The sequence below is a fragment of the Grammomys surdaster genome, unplaced genomic scaffold (assembly GCF_004785775.1).
Source record: "Grammomys surdaster isolate TR1022 unplaced genomic scaffold, NIH_TR_1.0 126063, whole genome shotgun sequence".
In the NCBI taxonomy this organism is placed as follows: Eukaryota; Metazoa; Chordata; class Mammalia; order Rodentia; family Muridae; genus Grammomys; species Grammomys surdaster.
Genome location: NW_021620873.1, coordinates 4,726,981 through 4,742,315, shown reverse-complemented (window position 1 = coordinate 4,742,315; position 15,335 = coordinate 4,726,981). Strand labels below are relative to the sequence as shown.

Sequence of the window (15,335 nt, the reverse complement as noted above, 5' to 3'; positions counted from 1 at the left end):
TTTTTTTTTTTCTTTTGGTTTTTTGAGACAGGGTTTCTCTGTGTAGCCCTGGCTGTCCTGGAACTCACTCTGTAGACCAGACTGGCCTCGAACTCAGAAATCGCCTGCCTCTGCCTCCCAAGTGCTGGGATTAAAGGCGTGCGCCACCACTGCCTGGCATCACTTTATAGTTTTAACAGACCTGGAACTTTCTATGTCAGTCAGGCTGACCTGGAACTCACAGAAGTCCATCCACCTGTCTCAGCTCCCCAAGTGCTGACATGGAAGCTGCGCACCACCATACCCTCGCTGCTGCTTAATTAGCCACATCTGTCAGTGTTTCTTTTCTTCTTGGAGGGTGGGGCACGGTGCTGGGACTTACACCTTAGGGCTTTACTAACTCAAGGCAGCTCTACCACTGACGTAGAGCTGTGTTCTGAACCCTCTTTATTTTCATTTATTTTTTGTTTGTATTGGCTTAGTTGTTTTTTCTATCTCTGTTTTGAATCTCTGATGAAAATTGGACCGATATTCTGAGGGATTTGATCTGGTCGAGAAGTTTGTATGGAATATGACTACAGGAAAATTTCGTATATTCTCTGGGCATTAGTTTCCCATTCTCTAAGCCTTGTCCCAGGGAACCTGAGGTGACTTCTGTGTTAGGTCCCAGAACCTTATGTTGCCTATGGAATTGTTTCAGTGGGTGCTTTGTAAATATCACAGGTCAGACACGTGGCTTTGGTGTTTGTCTTCAGGGTGGCGGTCAGGGCTTAGTCCCCAAGCTTTTTGCTTCTCTGATAAGATAACCTGAGGGATGAGGAGACCAGGCTAAGGGGTGTGAATAGCCAGGCCAGGGAGGCCTTGCACCCTGACAGCAGCTCCACCAAGGGAGAGTCTGTTTGGGGTTTCAGATCCCATTGTTCATTGGGACTAGCACTTTTTAATAAGCCTCAATTAAAGGGGTTTTTAAAAGATCTGACAGTTTCTCATCCTACTTCTTTTTTCTCTTGCTTTTTTAAGGGCAAGGATCAGGGCTTGGTGCAGTAAAGCAAAGGAATGGCTTTACTTTTCCAGTTGTAAAAGTAAACACCAGCCAGGTGTGGTGGCTGGGGCCTGTATCCTACATATTAGCAGTCTGAGACATGGAGGTTACTTGAGTTTAGAAATTCAGGGCCAGCCTGAGCAATATAGGAACACTCTGTCTCAAAGATTAAAAATAGAAAGTGCTTCCCAGGTAAGCATGAGAGCTTATGCTTGATCCCCAGAACATACATGAAAAGCCAGGCATGGTGGTGTGCATGTGGGATTTCAGTGCTGGGGAAGCACACTCAGGCAGATCCCTGGGGCTCCCCGACCAGCCACTAGCCTACTCAAACCAATGAGAGTCCCTGTCTCAAAACATGAAGTGGCTGGCTCCTGAGGCAAGACCAGTTACCTTTGTTGACGTCGTTGTGTGTTGTGAGGATAAGAAGTGTGGAGGACTGCTTTCTCCTTTCTGAATCCCTCAGTGTGTGGCTTTCTGGGTCAGCTTTGCTATAATAAATGATCCTGAATGGAAAGAATTCAGCTTTACTTACTGTCTTAGTTAGGATTTTACTGCTGGAACAGATACCACGACCAAGGCAACTCTTAGAAGGACAACATTTAATTGGGGGTGGTTTACAGGTTTAGAGGTTCAGTCCATTATTGTCAAGGCGGGAGCATGGCAGTGTCCAGGCAGGTATGGTACAGGAGGAGCTGAGAATTCTACATCTTCATGTGAAGGCTGCTAGTGGAAGACTTGACTCCCAGGAAGCTAGGATGAGAGTCTTAAAGGCCATGCCCACAGTGACACACCCACTCCAACAGGGCCACACCCTCTAATAGTGCCACTCTCTGGGCTGAGCAAATACAAACCGTCACAGTTACGAATCTTATTTTTTTTTAGATTTATTTATTTTAATTTTTTATTATTTTATGTGTATGTGTGCTTTGTTTGTCTGTCTGTCTGTGCATCCCATGTGTTCTGGTGCCTGTAAAGCCAGAAGTGGGTGTCAGATCCCCCAGAACTGCAGTTGTGAGCCGCTATGTGGGTGCTGGGAACCAAAGCCATGTCTTTAGGAAGAGCAGGGAGTATCTTTCCCGATGAGTCAAGTCACCTTTCCAACCCTGTACCTTATAAATCTTGACTTTTCTTGTCTGCATGAGTGGAAAAAAAAAAAAAAGAAAGGAAGGAAGAAGGAAATGAAAAAGGAAGGACATGATCACTCCTAGGTGTGGTAGAGGAGAAGGGTTGTTGTAGGTATGAGGGAGTGCATAGCCAAAGGCAGGGACATCTGGGAGAGTCCAGAGTGGACGTGACCCTGAGCCTGACCAGAGGAGAGAGGGGAGAGCCGGGAGAGTAGAGAGTAGAAGACAGGGGAATGGGTGAGGTAACTAAAACACTTGGGTTTTACTAGGGAAGGGAAGCCCAGCTCCTGGGCTGGAGGAGTTTAGGGTAGGGGGAGGGGTATACCAGCCATACTCTGTAACAGGTAGGGAGTGAAGGATGCTGGGAGAACATGGTAGCCAGGCCCACTTTGATATGTTAAATAGGCACTTTGTTAGGCATTTGTCCCAGGTTTGAGACCTAACACTGCAGAGTGTTACTCTGTGCTAAGTCTCAGCTTCTTCTTCTGTGAAATGAACATGTTTTCAGGAGCTGTGGAATCTCACTGGGTTTTGTCTCCAGCGCTTCATTCAGGACTTACAGCCTTCTCTAGTCTGATTAATTGTCCATTTGAGTCTGGGATCGAGGGGCCTTTCATAAAAAGTTTCTGGGGTCTGAGAAGGCCTCACTCCCATCCTGTGCCCAACTTTGGTCAAGATTTGTGTATGTGCACGTGCATGTGTGTGTTTGTGTGTTCATGTGCATGTGAATAGAGGTGCCCACAGATGCCAGAGGCACAGAGCTAGAGTACCAGGGGGTTGTGAGCTGCTGGGCTGAGTGCTGGGTCCTGTACTTGGTCGTCTGCCAGAGCAGGAGAGCACCGTCCTCCCCGCTGAGCCATCTCTGCAGCCATTTCGTAATCACTTCCTGTATTTGCTTTGGTTTTTCTCTTTGTTTGGTCCCCGGCTACCTTCTCTCACTCTTGAGCTCCTTATTTTCTGTATTTATTGAGCCAAAGGGAGACTGTGACCTTCTTCAGCATAGTCTCATCAAGTGCCTGGGCCATCCCTTCAACAGGGAAACTAACTCACTTTTGTCCCTGCCTCCTTTCCAGCTTTACTGGGGTGTGTATAGCTGACAGGTACTCTGTGTGTGTGTGTGTGTGTGTGTATTTAAGGTGTACAGCATGGGGGCTGGAGAGATGGCTAAGAGCAGTTGAATTGAGTTCTTACAGGGGATCCAGATTGGATGCCCAGAACCCACACTGAGAAGCTCACAACCATCTTTAAATTGAACTCCAGGGGATCTGATGCCCTCTTTTAGCCTCTGAGAAAGCCTGTACTCGCCTCTGCCTCCCAAACCCTGGGATTAAAGACATGTACCACCACCTTTTTTAAATAGTAATTTTCGACGGGCGGGTGGTGCACGCCTTTAATCCCAGCACTTGGGAAGCAGAGGCAGGTGGATTTCTGAGTTTGAGGCCAGCCTGGTCTACAGAGTGAGTTCCAGGACAGCCAGGGCTACACAGAGAAACCCTGTCTCAAAAAAACTAACTAACTAACTAACTAAATAAATAAATAGCTAGCATTTTTCTCCTGTGTGTGTGTGGGGTGTGTGTGTGTGTGTACATTTTCTTGCATATACAGGTGCACACATATATAGGGTGCATTAGAAGCCATACAACAACATTGCTATCACTTTTTAGATGCTGGACATCTTAGATTTTGAGACAGGGCTCCCGCTGGCCCGGAGCTCATTGATTCAGCTAGGTTGGTGAACCCCAGCAGTCCACTTGTCTTCACTCCTCCAGCACTGAGATTACAAGCACACACCATTGCATTCGAGGTTGGTTTTTAATGTGATTCTGGGGGATCAAATTCAGGTAGCTGCACTTGCGACACAGTCACCCTAACAATTGAGCACCTCCTCAGCCTTCCTGTTTTGACAACTGCTTTTGTCTTGCCTTGTTCCTGTTTGACTTGTCCACCAGTCCTGTGGCCTTTAATGTGGTTGGACTGTGGGCTGGAAGGACAATGATAAACCTTTTTTCCTTTTTCTTCTGAAGAAGTGTTTCACTACCTTCTACCCCTGCAGAAGTAAAAGCGGCAGGAAGAGCCCCTGCTTCCCTGGACCCTCCCCCTCCCCCATGACGCATGGGATGCACTTGGGAGCTGTGTATGTGACGAAGTCACACTACATGCTTGTTAGCTCTATGTTAAGTCTCTGCACTGGGGGCAGTGCCCCACTGCGTGTCCATACAGGCCTGGATAAGTACTTTGGGCCGGAATCTTTCTGGAGTACCTTGGTATTTCCCATCCCATGTAGACCTTGTCTTCCCAGAACAACCGTCTGAGTGGCTGCTCCTGGCTATGTAGAGTGGTCTGCTTGTCTATTCAAGGGAGCCGGTTTCCTGTCCCAAGCTCATCTGTCATGCAAAGTGTCTAGGGTCTGTAGGCACAAAGACCCAAGTAAGGAGGTTTCTAGTGTTCCCAGGCTTAGTGTCAGCAAGCCCTGAATTGACTGAATAGTGCCGGGAGAGGGTACAGGGAAGGGACATCCAGGGCTAGATTCCAGGCATTGTCTCCCCCTGTATTGAGCTGGCCCAGGGCCCAGGCCTACAGCTGTGTGTTGAGTCCTGGCCTTCATAGCTGTGGCAGATTTATTTTTTACTGAAGAATAGGCTGTGGCGATACCACAGAAGTCATCTATGCTCAGTAGCTGAAGGCTTGAAAGCTCCAGTGACTTAAAGGCTGATGTAGGGCTCCTCAGCAGGAGCCCAGGCCAGTGCGAGGGCGTGCAGGCCTGCCTCTTGTACAGTGACGTAGGTTAGGTGGGTGCCTTATATCTCCCACTCTCAGCCTCGTTGGCTCCTGTCTATGGGATGACATTGAAGACACATGACCTTCTCTGCTGCTCTCCCCTTGACCCAGCCTGGTGCAGCAAGTGGTGCCACCACCGGCCTTGGTCTGTCAGCGTTTGACTGTCGGGAAAAATTCTCCATATTGGCCATCTCTGAATAGCTCAAAAAATGGGACACAGGCACTTACAGGGTCCCCTGTCTCCCAGACACACCTTTCAGAGGCTTGAGCTCTGTTTGTGAAACACTGGGGCCTTATCCAGTCTTCTTTTCTTGACCTACTGTGCCTTGTGATTTAGGGATGTAAAACTTAGGTGGCAGCTGTTTTTCTTCCTGGAGTCCACTGTCTTTTTTTTTTTTTTTTAAGTTGAGAGTTATTTAACTGATTCTAAAAAACCATGGTAGGGAAGGGACAGGAGATGACCCAGTAAGAGTGCTTGTTAATGTACAAATGAACCTGAGTTCTAATCCCCATCTCCCAAACAAAAAGCCAGGCATGGTCTCACTTGTCCCTGAAAGCCTAGTGCTGGTAGGAGCAGAGACAGGAGGATTGCCAGGGCTGCCTGTTGATCAGCCTAGCTAAAAAGCAGTGAGCTCCAGGGTCAGTGAGATAGCCTGTCTCAGAAACAAGATGGAGAGCTATGAAGGATAGCCCAAATCCTCCTCTGGCCTCTACATGTTTGCTCATGGTCAGGCACACACCTGAGCGTGGTGCACATGCATACACACATGTACACACATGTGTGGACACACACACTTGTACACACACTCAGAAAAAACTTCACCAGTATCAAGCCCATAGAATTGTATCTTTAAATTGTGTTTGGGAAAGCACAGCTGGAATGGGAGGTTGCCTTCTCTGCCTCCTCCCTTCTTCCTCCTCAGTGACGCGCAGGACCTCCTTCCTGGACTAAGGCGGTGTTTATTTCTGATTATCTTTTCAGTCACCCTGGGAGGTCCTTGAATTTGTCTAGTCTATGCCTCCAGGCTACTTCTGGATTTCTCAGGGGGCTGTGGAGAATCCCATGTTTTCACATCCTTTTTACCTTTGTAGCAGCTGAGGTGTCTCTCCATCTCCCGAGTGACATCCAAACATCTGTTAGTTCCTCTGTGACCCCTATGTCATTACCTCATCTGTCCTTGCTCTTAAAAAAAAGGAAGAGGAGAAGAAAACTAGCGATTTTGCAAAAACAGGATTACAAGAGAACAAAGCCAGGACTTAATTCCCAGGCATGAGTGTCTTCTGGAGGTGGCCATGAGCCCAGTATCTTTCGCTACTTGCTTATGGTTTCAAAGTGGAGCTCTGCTTGGGGACAGGGGACAGGAGCATCTAGTCTCTCCATCCCTGACATTCAGCATATTTTGCGGCTGGCCTCTGTTCCTTCTCTACTGCCACTTTGGTCCCAGTGCCTTCTTTTAGACATCTCTATGAGTTGACAGGCCATGAGGCTTTCTCAGGATGCCCCAGCCACCTAACAGCTTTTTCAGTGTGTCCAGAAATCGGGAGGCAATACAACAGAGTGGTTGCTAATCACGCTGGCTCCCTGAGTACAAATCCTAACACTCCTGATTGTCAATTGGTGACACTGAGCAAGTTTGTTAGACTTTTGAAACCTCAGTTTTCTCATTTGCTCTTCCTTGTGGAGATGGTCGTGAAGACTCACTAGGACAGGCATGTCACTAGTTAGCACTGCACTTGACATTTGCTGAGGCTTAAAATAGGATTGCTTATTAATATCCTGTGGCAATACTACAGCTTGGCCTCAGGAATGGAGGGTCTGTGACTCCTTAAGTAACCACCTGCCACCTTCTCTCTGCAGGGTATCAAAAAACCATTCACTGAGGTAATCCGAGCCAACATTGGGGATGCCCATGCTATGGGCCAGCAGCCAATCACCTTTCTCCGTCAGGTGAGCCAGCCCTCAAGAACAGACCTCTTGGGGCCCTGAAGTGGAACCTGGGAGGGACCAGACAACAAGCCCTAGCATCCCTCAGGCATGTGCATGGGGAAGTAGCAGCCCTTTCAGGTACCTGATGTCCCTGTTTCTCTCTCTCAGCAATTCCTCTTCCAGTGTTATCAAAAATATCTTAACACACTTTGGTCTGGGATAGGATGCTTCCAGGAAGGCTCTTCTTCATTGTTAGGACTGGGATCCTGACAGAAGAGCTTTGGTGAAGGTGTCCATGTATATATGTAGGACAGAGAGGTGCAAACACAGTGGGGTAGGAGGAGTTGCCCCAGGGTGAAAATATAGCCCAAAGGGAGGCCCTGGGTTTGAGTGTTGGATCTGCTGCCGACCAGCTAGCTGGCTTTGTGCATGTGGAAATTGTCAGGGTGCTTGGAGGGCAGATGAAAGTCTTCCTACAGCCCAACAAAAAGTGCAGGTTATAGCAGCCACAGCCACCTGCTCTCAGGTGCCTCCAGCGTAACGCAGCTCCCTCACAGGGGCTCTAGGTGATGGTGGTTTCAGGGTTTATGTCTGAATATCAATGGCAAAATGTTGCATGGGCTGACAGTACAGGATCAGCAGGCAAGGACAGCTTGGTCGGAACATGCCACCAGGCAGCCTGAACGAGGTAGGAGGCGGGGCTGTGGAAAGCTTTTTCCTGGAGAAGGACTGGGCCTGTTTCTGACCAAAATAACAGTTCTATATGTATAAGGTCCACAGGCTAGGGCAGGTAACAAACTGTGGGTGTGGGCAGCTTTGTCCCCTTTTCCAATCTGTGTCACCACCTTCAGAAGGGGCACAAAGTGGGGGTTCCCTCTTGTCCCTTGGGGCAGAAGGCTATTGGAGGCCCAGCCACACCCCCTACATAACAGAGGCGAGCTCGCAGCAGATCCTGGTCTGAGGATACCCTGCAACCATTGCTGAGTTTCAGAAGACTGGAGATGAGTATTAGGGTCCAGCATGTGGAACTGGGGGGACAAACAGTACCTCTGCCAGAGAAGTAGAGGCAGGAAGACGGCCAAACTCCTTGATTGTAAGTAGGAGTGTGGATCTGGTCTTGGGTCAAGAGAAGGTTTCTAACAGTGCTTACCTTTACAAGCTGTTAAACTCATCCCCAAAGCCAACCCAGCCCTGGGGCCACAGTTGTCCTAACTTATCGCGCATGGTGTCAGCTGCTTGCAGCTGTCATCTGACTTTCTGATCTTCATAATGACTCTGGAGAGGGGGAGGCTAGATTATTGCTCATTGTACAGAGGAAGAAAAGCCAAGAAGCTGGTTAGTCACCTGACTGGTATCGGCGCTCTGACTTGTTCTTCCCTTTAGCAAGCCTGGCGTGGTTCCTCAGCTGCCAGCTTTAGACAGGTGTGCTTGGTTTTACTGGCACCTAGTCACACAAAGCCTTATAGTTAATCCTCTCAGTTCTCATGTACACGGTGATTTTGTGTTACAGGGAGAAAAAGCTATTCCGGCTTTCAGATCTAAGGATTAGTCCAAAGGAAGAACAGGAGGAGAAGGGCTCAGGCTTTGTGTCTTCAGGGGTCTCACAATCTTGTTCCTGTCAGCAAGATTTTGCGGCCCACTGAGGCCTGGCCCCTTGCCTAGCAGACCCTCTAGTTCTTATGATCCTAGATGTTTGGGTCCAGTGTTGTTTGTGGATGAGTGGAAGCCAGGGCCGTGGTGAACTTGCACTTCTGCCACGGCTCCTTGTTTGGCCACCCCATTCTTGGGTCAAGCTTGGTAGTGTTGCCTCCTGGCCATCAGATTCTCTCCTGCTGCTGAGAGCCAGCATCTTCCACTCAGCTACCCTGAGCTCCTTCCAGCCTAGCCCTCATGGAGGGACTGCAACACAGTGTTTGGAGTTGTCTTCTTACTTTACCTTGCCCAGTGTCCTGTGTGCTTGGGTACCACATTGTAAACTCACTGTACCCTCTTTCTATAGGTGATGGCACTCTGCACCTACCCAAACCTGCTAAACAGCCCCAGCTTCCCAGAAGATGCTAAGAAACGAGCCCGGCGGATCCTGCAGGCCTGTGGTGGAAACAGCTTGGGTGAGGCCCAACTTGCAAGGTGCTTTAGGATGTGAAATGAATCTGGGTTCCAGGATGGGTCTGGGCCCGTAAGCAGAGGGCTGTGAGGTAACTGATTGTGTGGGAGGCGGCCGATGTCCAGAGTGTACAGATGCATACTCGACTTCTGATGTACTAAGGCAGTGGTATCATGCCATCTTATGGTGAGTCGGGTACTTAAGTATAAGTACCTCCATTCTTCTGAATTCGGGCTTGTTTAGGCCAGCAAAGGTTTAGTTCGGTGACAGCCCATAGCATCATGAGGCTAAATAGAATGCCAGTTCCCAGCTTTGCTCCAGTTTCTTGTGTCTGTGGCATTGTCTGAGAAATGGCTCCTGTCTGCTGAGGATAGGAAGCATCCAGGGCTTTGTCTTTCTTCAGTTTAATTGTTCCATTCCGCCTCCCACTCCGCTGTATCCCTTCCCCCTGCCTCTGTTCCTCTTGGTGGAAGGCCCAGGCCCAGCGGTCTGCCTAATAGAGCGCCAGGTACCTTCTGGCTCTGTGGAAGAGGTCCTGGGATTTGACCCCCTGTGGATGTGAAAATGATAGTTTTCCTCCCTACCCTGCTTGGAATCCAACCAGTGGCCTCCAGCTCTTTGTTCTCATCTCATTTTGTTTCTTGTTGATCTCCTCTGCCCTTTCCCCAGCGCCTGTACAGCGTTCTTAAGCGTTCTTAAAGCTTTCTTAGGATGCGTGCCCTGATATTCTGAGACCCAGAGCCAAGAGTGAGACAGATATTTTTCTGAACTGCTCAGTCAGGGAATAGCCCCTTAGTTTCTGCCTCCCTCTATGTTCCCTCCCCGCTTTTCTGCTCTGTCCCTTGCTGTGGGCTCTGTGCTTACCTGCTGGCCGTGGTGACTCCATTAACGTTCTTGATCTGGGCACGGTGGTATCCCTCTTAGGAAGGGGCCAGAGTCCCTTGCTTCCCTGCCTGGCAGCCTGAGCTCTAAACCATAGGTTGGCAGGGAGCAGCATGTGTGGCAGGGCATTTCTTTCTCTAGACCCTCCATCCAGCAGAGAGGACGAATGTGTTTCTCAAAGACCCAGTGGCCCTGAGATTTCCAGAAGTTCTCCTGGGGAAGCAGGGGGAAGGGAACTGGCTTTTTGTGTATCTAATGTGAGTGGGGAGGGAATGACCTTTGACCTTTGCTCTGCCCACTAAATCTCACCTATTGATTTTTGTCCCTCTTTGTCAGCTTGAGCTAGGGGGTAGGTGGGAGGCCGTGCCTACGGAAGGGTGCTCTTTCGGTGTTTTAGCACACCAGTAAACCATAAGGATTTTGTGGTCTGCTGGGCTCTGCCCCAGGAACGTGTGAGTACAGATGAGGGAAATGCATTCTGAGCCTTCTCATTTTCAAATGAGGAAGTGTTCGGTCTCCACCTCCTGCCCTTTCAAGAAAGGCTGGTCTGTCTGCTTGGTTTTCATGTTGGGTGACTATAACCAGGCCCTGCCCATTGCAATGAACAGTTAGTGTGCTCTCTCTCTCTCTCTCTCTCTCTCTCTCTCTCTCTCTCTCTCTCTCTCCTTTTTTTTGTTTTTTTTTGTTTGTTTTTTCAAGACAGGGTTTCTCTGTGTAGTCCTGGCTGTCTTGGAACTCAGAAATCCGCCTGCCTCTGCCTCCTAAGTGCTAGGATTAAAGGCGTGCGCCACCAGCGCCTGGCTAGTGTGGTCTCTCTTGAGCAAGGATGTTGAGGTCTCACTGTCTGTGAGTCTTAGGTGACCCAAAGTGTTCTCTCCTACCGTAGGAGTGAAAGGAAGTGGAGTGTGTCAGTGTTCTCAGGCGCATGCTGACCCACGTGCGGATTATTATTGACTGTGTATATGAAGTATTTTTTTAGTTTTAAACATTTTTATTTTATTTCATGTATATGGACGTTTTGCCTGCATATATGTCTGTGTGCCGTGTGCATGCCTTGTATCTGTGGCAATGAGAAGGGAGCTCTGGATCCCTTGGAACTGGAGTTACAAACAGTTATGAGCCATCATGTAGGTGCTGGGAATTGAACCCAGGTCTTCGGGAATAACAGTCAGTGTTCTTAACCGCTGAGCCATCTCTCCAGTTCATTTATACATTTTTTTTTTTTTTTTTTTTTTGGTTTTCCAAGACAGGGTTTCTCTGTGTAGCCCGGGCTGTCCTGGAACTCACTCTGTAGACCAGGCTGGCCTCGAACTCAGAAATTCGCCTGCCTCTGCCTCCCAAGTGCTGGAATTAAAGGCGTGTGCCACCACTGCCCGGCTCATTTATACATTTTTAAAGAATTTATGTATATGTTTTTGCCTGCTTTATCTGTGTGTGCCCCAGCTGTGTGCAGTGCCATGGGACTAGAAGAGGGTGTCAAATCCTCCTGAAACTGGAGTTGTAGGAGCAGTACGCCACGGTGCTGAGGCTTGAATCTGGGACCTCTGCAAGGACAGCAGGACTTAACTGCTGAGCTGTCTTTCTAGGTCCCATTTATGAAGTCTTAAAGTTCATTCCTGTTTTTCTCATGACCTTTAAGGTTGTTTTTTCCTTAGCCAGGCATGATGACACGCCCTTTAATTCCAGCAGTCAGGAGGCAGAGGCAGGCAGATCTGATGAATTTGAGTCCAGCCAGAGCTACATAGAGACCTTGTCTTTTAAAAAAATGTTTCTTACTAATGCTTTCTTTATTGTCCATCTGACGAGCAATTCAGTCCTTAGGTTGTGTCCTGGATACTAAATATCCAGGGGGAGCCTTGGGAGTTGTGTCACCCCACTCTGGATTCAGCATGGAAGAGGCACTGTTCCCCACACTGAGGGACACATGTGACTGAGAGGAATGGAGTTTCTGTGCTCATGGAGTGCACCCCCAGTTTTGAAAGACGCAAGCAGTAACTGGAGGCAGGACTGGAGTTGAGTTCCTAGCACCCATGTTAGCCTGCTCACAACTGCCTTTAAGTCCTGCTCCTGGAGGGTCCAGTGCTTCTCTGGCTTCTACAGGCATTTGCACTCATGTGCATGCACCCACACACAGATACTTACACACTACGTAATTCTTTTAAAAGTAACTCCTGTGAATTTTATATGTATGTGCCGTTTGGAGCTTTCATGACTTATTGTATAAGAGGCAGAAAGCTGCCGGGCGGTGGTGGCGCACGCCTTTAATCCCAGCACTTGGGAGGCAGAGGTAGGTGGATCTCTGAGTTCGAGGACAGCCTGGTCTACAGAGTGAGTTCCAGGACAGCCAGGGCTATACAGAGAAACCCTGTCTCGAAAAAAAAAAACAAAAACAAAAACAAAAACAAAAAAAAAAAAAAAAGAGGCAGAAAGCTATAGGAGTGCATCAAGAGAGAGATTAAGAGAACTGGCTGGAGCTTGATGTGGTGGAGCACACCTTTAATCTCAGCACTCAAGACGCAGAGTCAGACAGATCTCTGAGTTTGAGCCCAGCCAGGTCTACATAGTGAGTTCCAGGCCAGCCAGGGTGATATATAGAGACCCTGTCTCACAAAACCAGAAAATAATAAGCCAAGGTTTGCATCCAAGCTCAAGAGGGGGGTGAGTGGAAGAGAGCGTGCAGATGCACACCAGAGAGAGGGCACAGTGTGGGCAACAATCTGGAGGTTCAGGATGGGTGTGATCCAGCCAAAGGTGGTGATGGATTATTCAGGGTGGCTGAGGAACTTGGTGATGAGTAGTCTCTCAGGGAAATGACTTCTAAGCAGAGGTATAATGGGGAGGGAACAGGGTAGCTATATGCTGGGGGACCGGCCTCCAGGATCTGTGTTGGTGCTACTTAAAACTCTGAGCTATATTGGTGTACTAGTGTCAGCCCATTCTCTCAAGTTCTGCAGAACCATGTTGAAGCAACTAGCTAAAACGTTGTTGTAGAATGTGCCTAAGTCCCAGGTATGAGCGCTACTTGACACTCTAGAAACCAAGGCTCAGTGTATAGAAGATGCTCAGTAAACACTGGGTGGAAGGATGTGTGGGTGGATGGATGAGCCCAAACAAGTAGATGAACATCTTGCCATAGCCCAGGGGAGTAGGAAAGAGGCCCCACCTCAGTGCTCACTGCCATCTCTATCCCCAGTTAATTACATGGATGTCACACTCATTCTATTGAACTAGACATACTACCTCTAATCATCTTGTTTGTCTCACAGGATCTTACAGTGCTAGCCAGGGCGTTAACTGTATCCGTGAGGATGTGGCAGCCTTTATTACCAGGAGAGATGGTGTGCCTGCAGACCCAGACAACATTTACCTGACTACTGGAGCTAGCGACGGTATTTCTGTATGTGCAAAGGTGGCTTTTGTTTGTTTGTTTGTTTGTTTGTTTAAAAAATTATGTATTTAATGTATATGAGTACACTGTAGCTGTCTTCAGACACACCAGAAGAGGGCATCAGATCCCATTACAGATGGTTGTGAGCCACCATGTGGTTGCTTGGCATTGAACTCAGTACCTCCGGAAGAGCAGTCAGTGCTCTTAACCACTGAGCCATCTCTCCAGCCTCCTATTTGTTTGTTTTTCAAGACAGGGTTTCTCTATGTAGTCCTGGAACTCTCTTTGTAGACCAGACTGGTCTCAAACTCTCAAAGTGCTTGGACTAAAGCCATGCACCATCATACCTGATGGTGGTCCATTCTTATCCCAGTGTTCACTTAGATGACACACAACCTTGCAGGTTAGGGCCAGGTGTTTGAAGTAGTTAGCTAGGCAGGACACAGGCTTGGTAGATAGAACAGGCCACCCTCTGGTACCCCCTGTCCCAGTAGCTTCTAGTCCCTGACAGTTTGCATGACCCTGGATACAGCTGCAGCATCACTTTCCTTCCAGAGACTCCACCAGCCGGTCCAGCTGCTGGGGAGCTATAGGATACCAGAGCTTGCCCACTGGCTTCTCTGTTGCTTAGCAATTACTGTGTTCTTCGTTTGCCACGCACTGTGCTAGATGTTGGGGAGACCTTTTGAAACCAGGTTTGCCACTTAGTCTCTGCTTACATGCCAGTGTTGTGACAAACTAGCATTAACATAAAGGTCACCTCCCGAGTCTTCAGTTTCTGTTCTGTAGTGAAAAGAATATATACGGTGACAGCAGCAGGAGCTCTGAAGGGCCTCTGAGAAAGACTAAAAGATGCAGGAGTGTGCGGGGAAAGCAGGAGAGGAAGTGTTTTCTAAGCTGAAGATCAGTGCAGCATGCAAAGATCTTGATCTGGAGAGAGGCCAGTGTTTTAGAAAGAATCCCAGGTGGGTGAGCTCACACAGTGGGGGATACTTACCAAAAACGGGCCAGGGAAGCTAGTAATGGCTAAGTTCTATAGCACCCTGGAAGCCACGCTGAAGTCAGACATTGGCTCTTCAGTAAAGGGAGGGAGTCCAAGTGATTTAATCAATATGCAGTTCAACTTTGGCCTGGCCAGAAAGAGCGAAGTAACAGTAAGTGAAGGAGAGCTTACGGGATGAGCTGGCTCAGGCTGGGAGTCAATGAGCAACAGCGTGGGGCATGTGGACTAGAATCGGTGGTTACGTGGCTAAAGATCCTTCTGTGGCACAGGTAGGTGGACTAAAACTAGTGGTTACGTGGCTGACAAGTCTGCTGTGGTTTCAGTTAGGTGAACTAGAATCAGTGGTTATGTGGCTGAAGTCTAAAGTTCTAGGCTTGTGGTGGGCTTGGCCTCCTGGGTTTTTATTTTGTTGGCTGGTTTTGTTTATTCGCCAGTGCTGAGGATCAAATCTGGCCCTCGGCATGTTGGGCAGGTGCTTACCCGGGTGTGCTTACCTAGCTGCACACACTCTGTTCACTTTTAGCCTATTTCTACATAATATTCTAGCCCTCTGCTCAGTCCCATTAACCTGTGCATTCCTCCTACGTGGGCAGTGGTTGCTGTTATCTTTTCTGTCTTACTGGGACTCTTTGTCTCCTCACAGGCTCTTGTTTTGAAGTTGAGTGTATGTTTTCCAGAGCCTTTCAAATAGATAATGCATTCATCTCCTACTTGAGCCTCTGAGGAGACAGGTCCCAGACACTAACTGTGCAGTGTGCTTTCCAGTCTGGCGGGATTCTTGCATCGAGGAATTGAACCTCAGCTGAACCCTGTGCACATGCAAAATGGAAGATCTCCCAACAGATGACTTTAGCTTACTAATTCCAAGAACCATTGCCATTTTGACCTACACCTCATTCGACCCTGTGGTTTATTTTCCTAAGAAATATAAATATATGTACCCCGCTTTGTTTAGAAAGAGGCGGAAGTACCTATCACCTGGTAAATGGTAGGACCATTTCAAAGGTCTGTCATGTAGGAGTCTGTCCAGCGTGTGTGGGCCAGCTGATGAGTATGTTGATAACATTGAGTCTAAATGAAAGTATCAGGGTGAGGTCTGAATAAT

At 48.4% G+C, this 15,335-nt stretch overlaps 1 protein-coding gene across 1 annotated transcript in view; it reads left to right on the top strand.

The window, feature by feature from the left end:
• Nucleotides 1-15,335, top strand: part of Gpt2 (glutamic--pyruvic transaminase 2) — a 39,582-nt gene that overhangs the window by 6,585 nt on the left and 17,662 nt on the right. Inside the window, exons 2-4 of the mRNA XM_028755521.1 lie at nt 6,785-6,874; nt 8,853-8,961; nt 13,106-13,236. Of these exons, the coding sequence (XP_028611354.1) occupies nt 6,785-6,874; nt 8,853-8,961; nt 13,106-13,236 (330 nt within the window). The remainder of the gene's footprint in view (nt 1-6,784; nt 6,875-8,852; nt 8,962-13,105; nt 13,237-15,335) is intronic.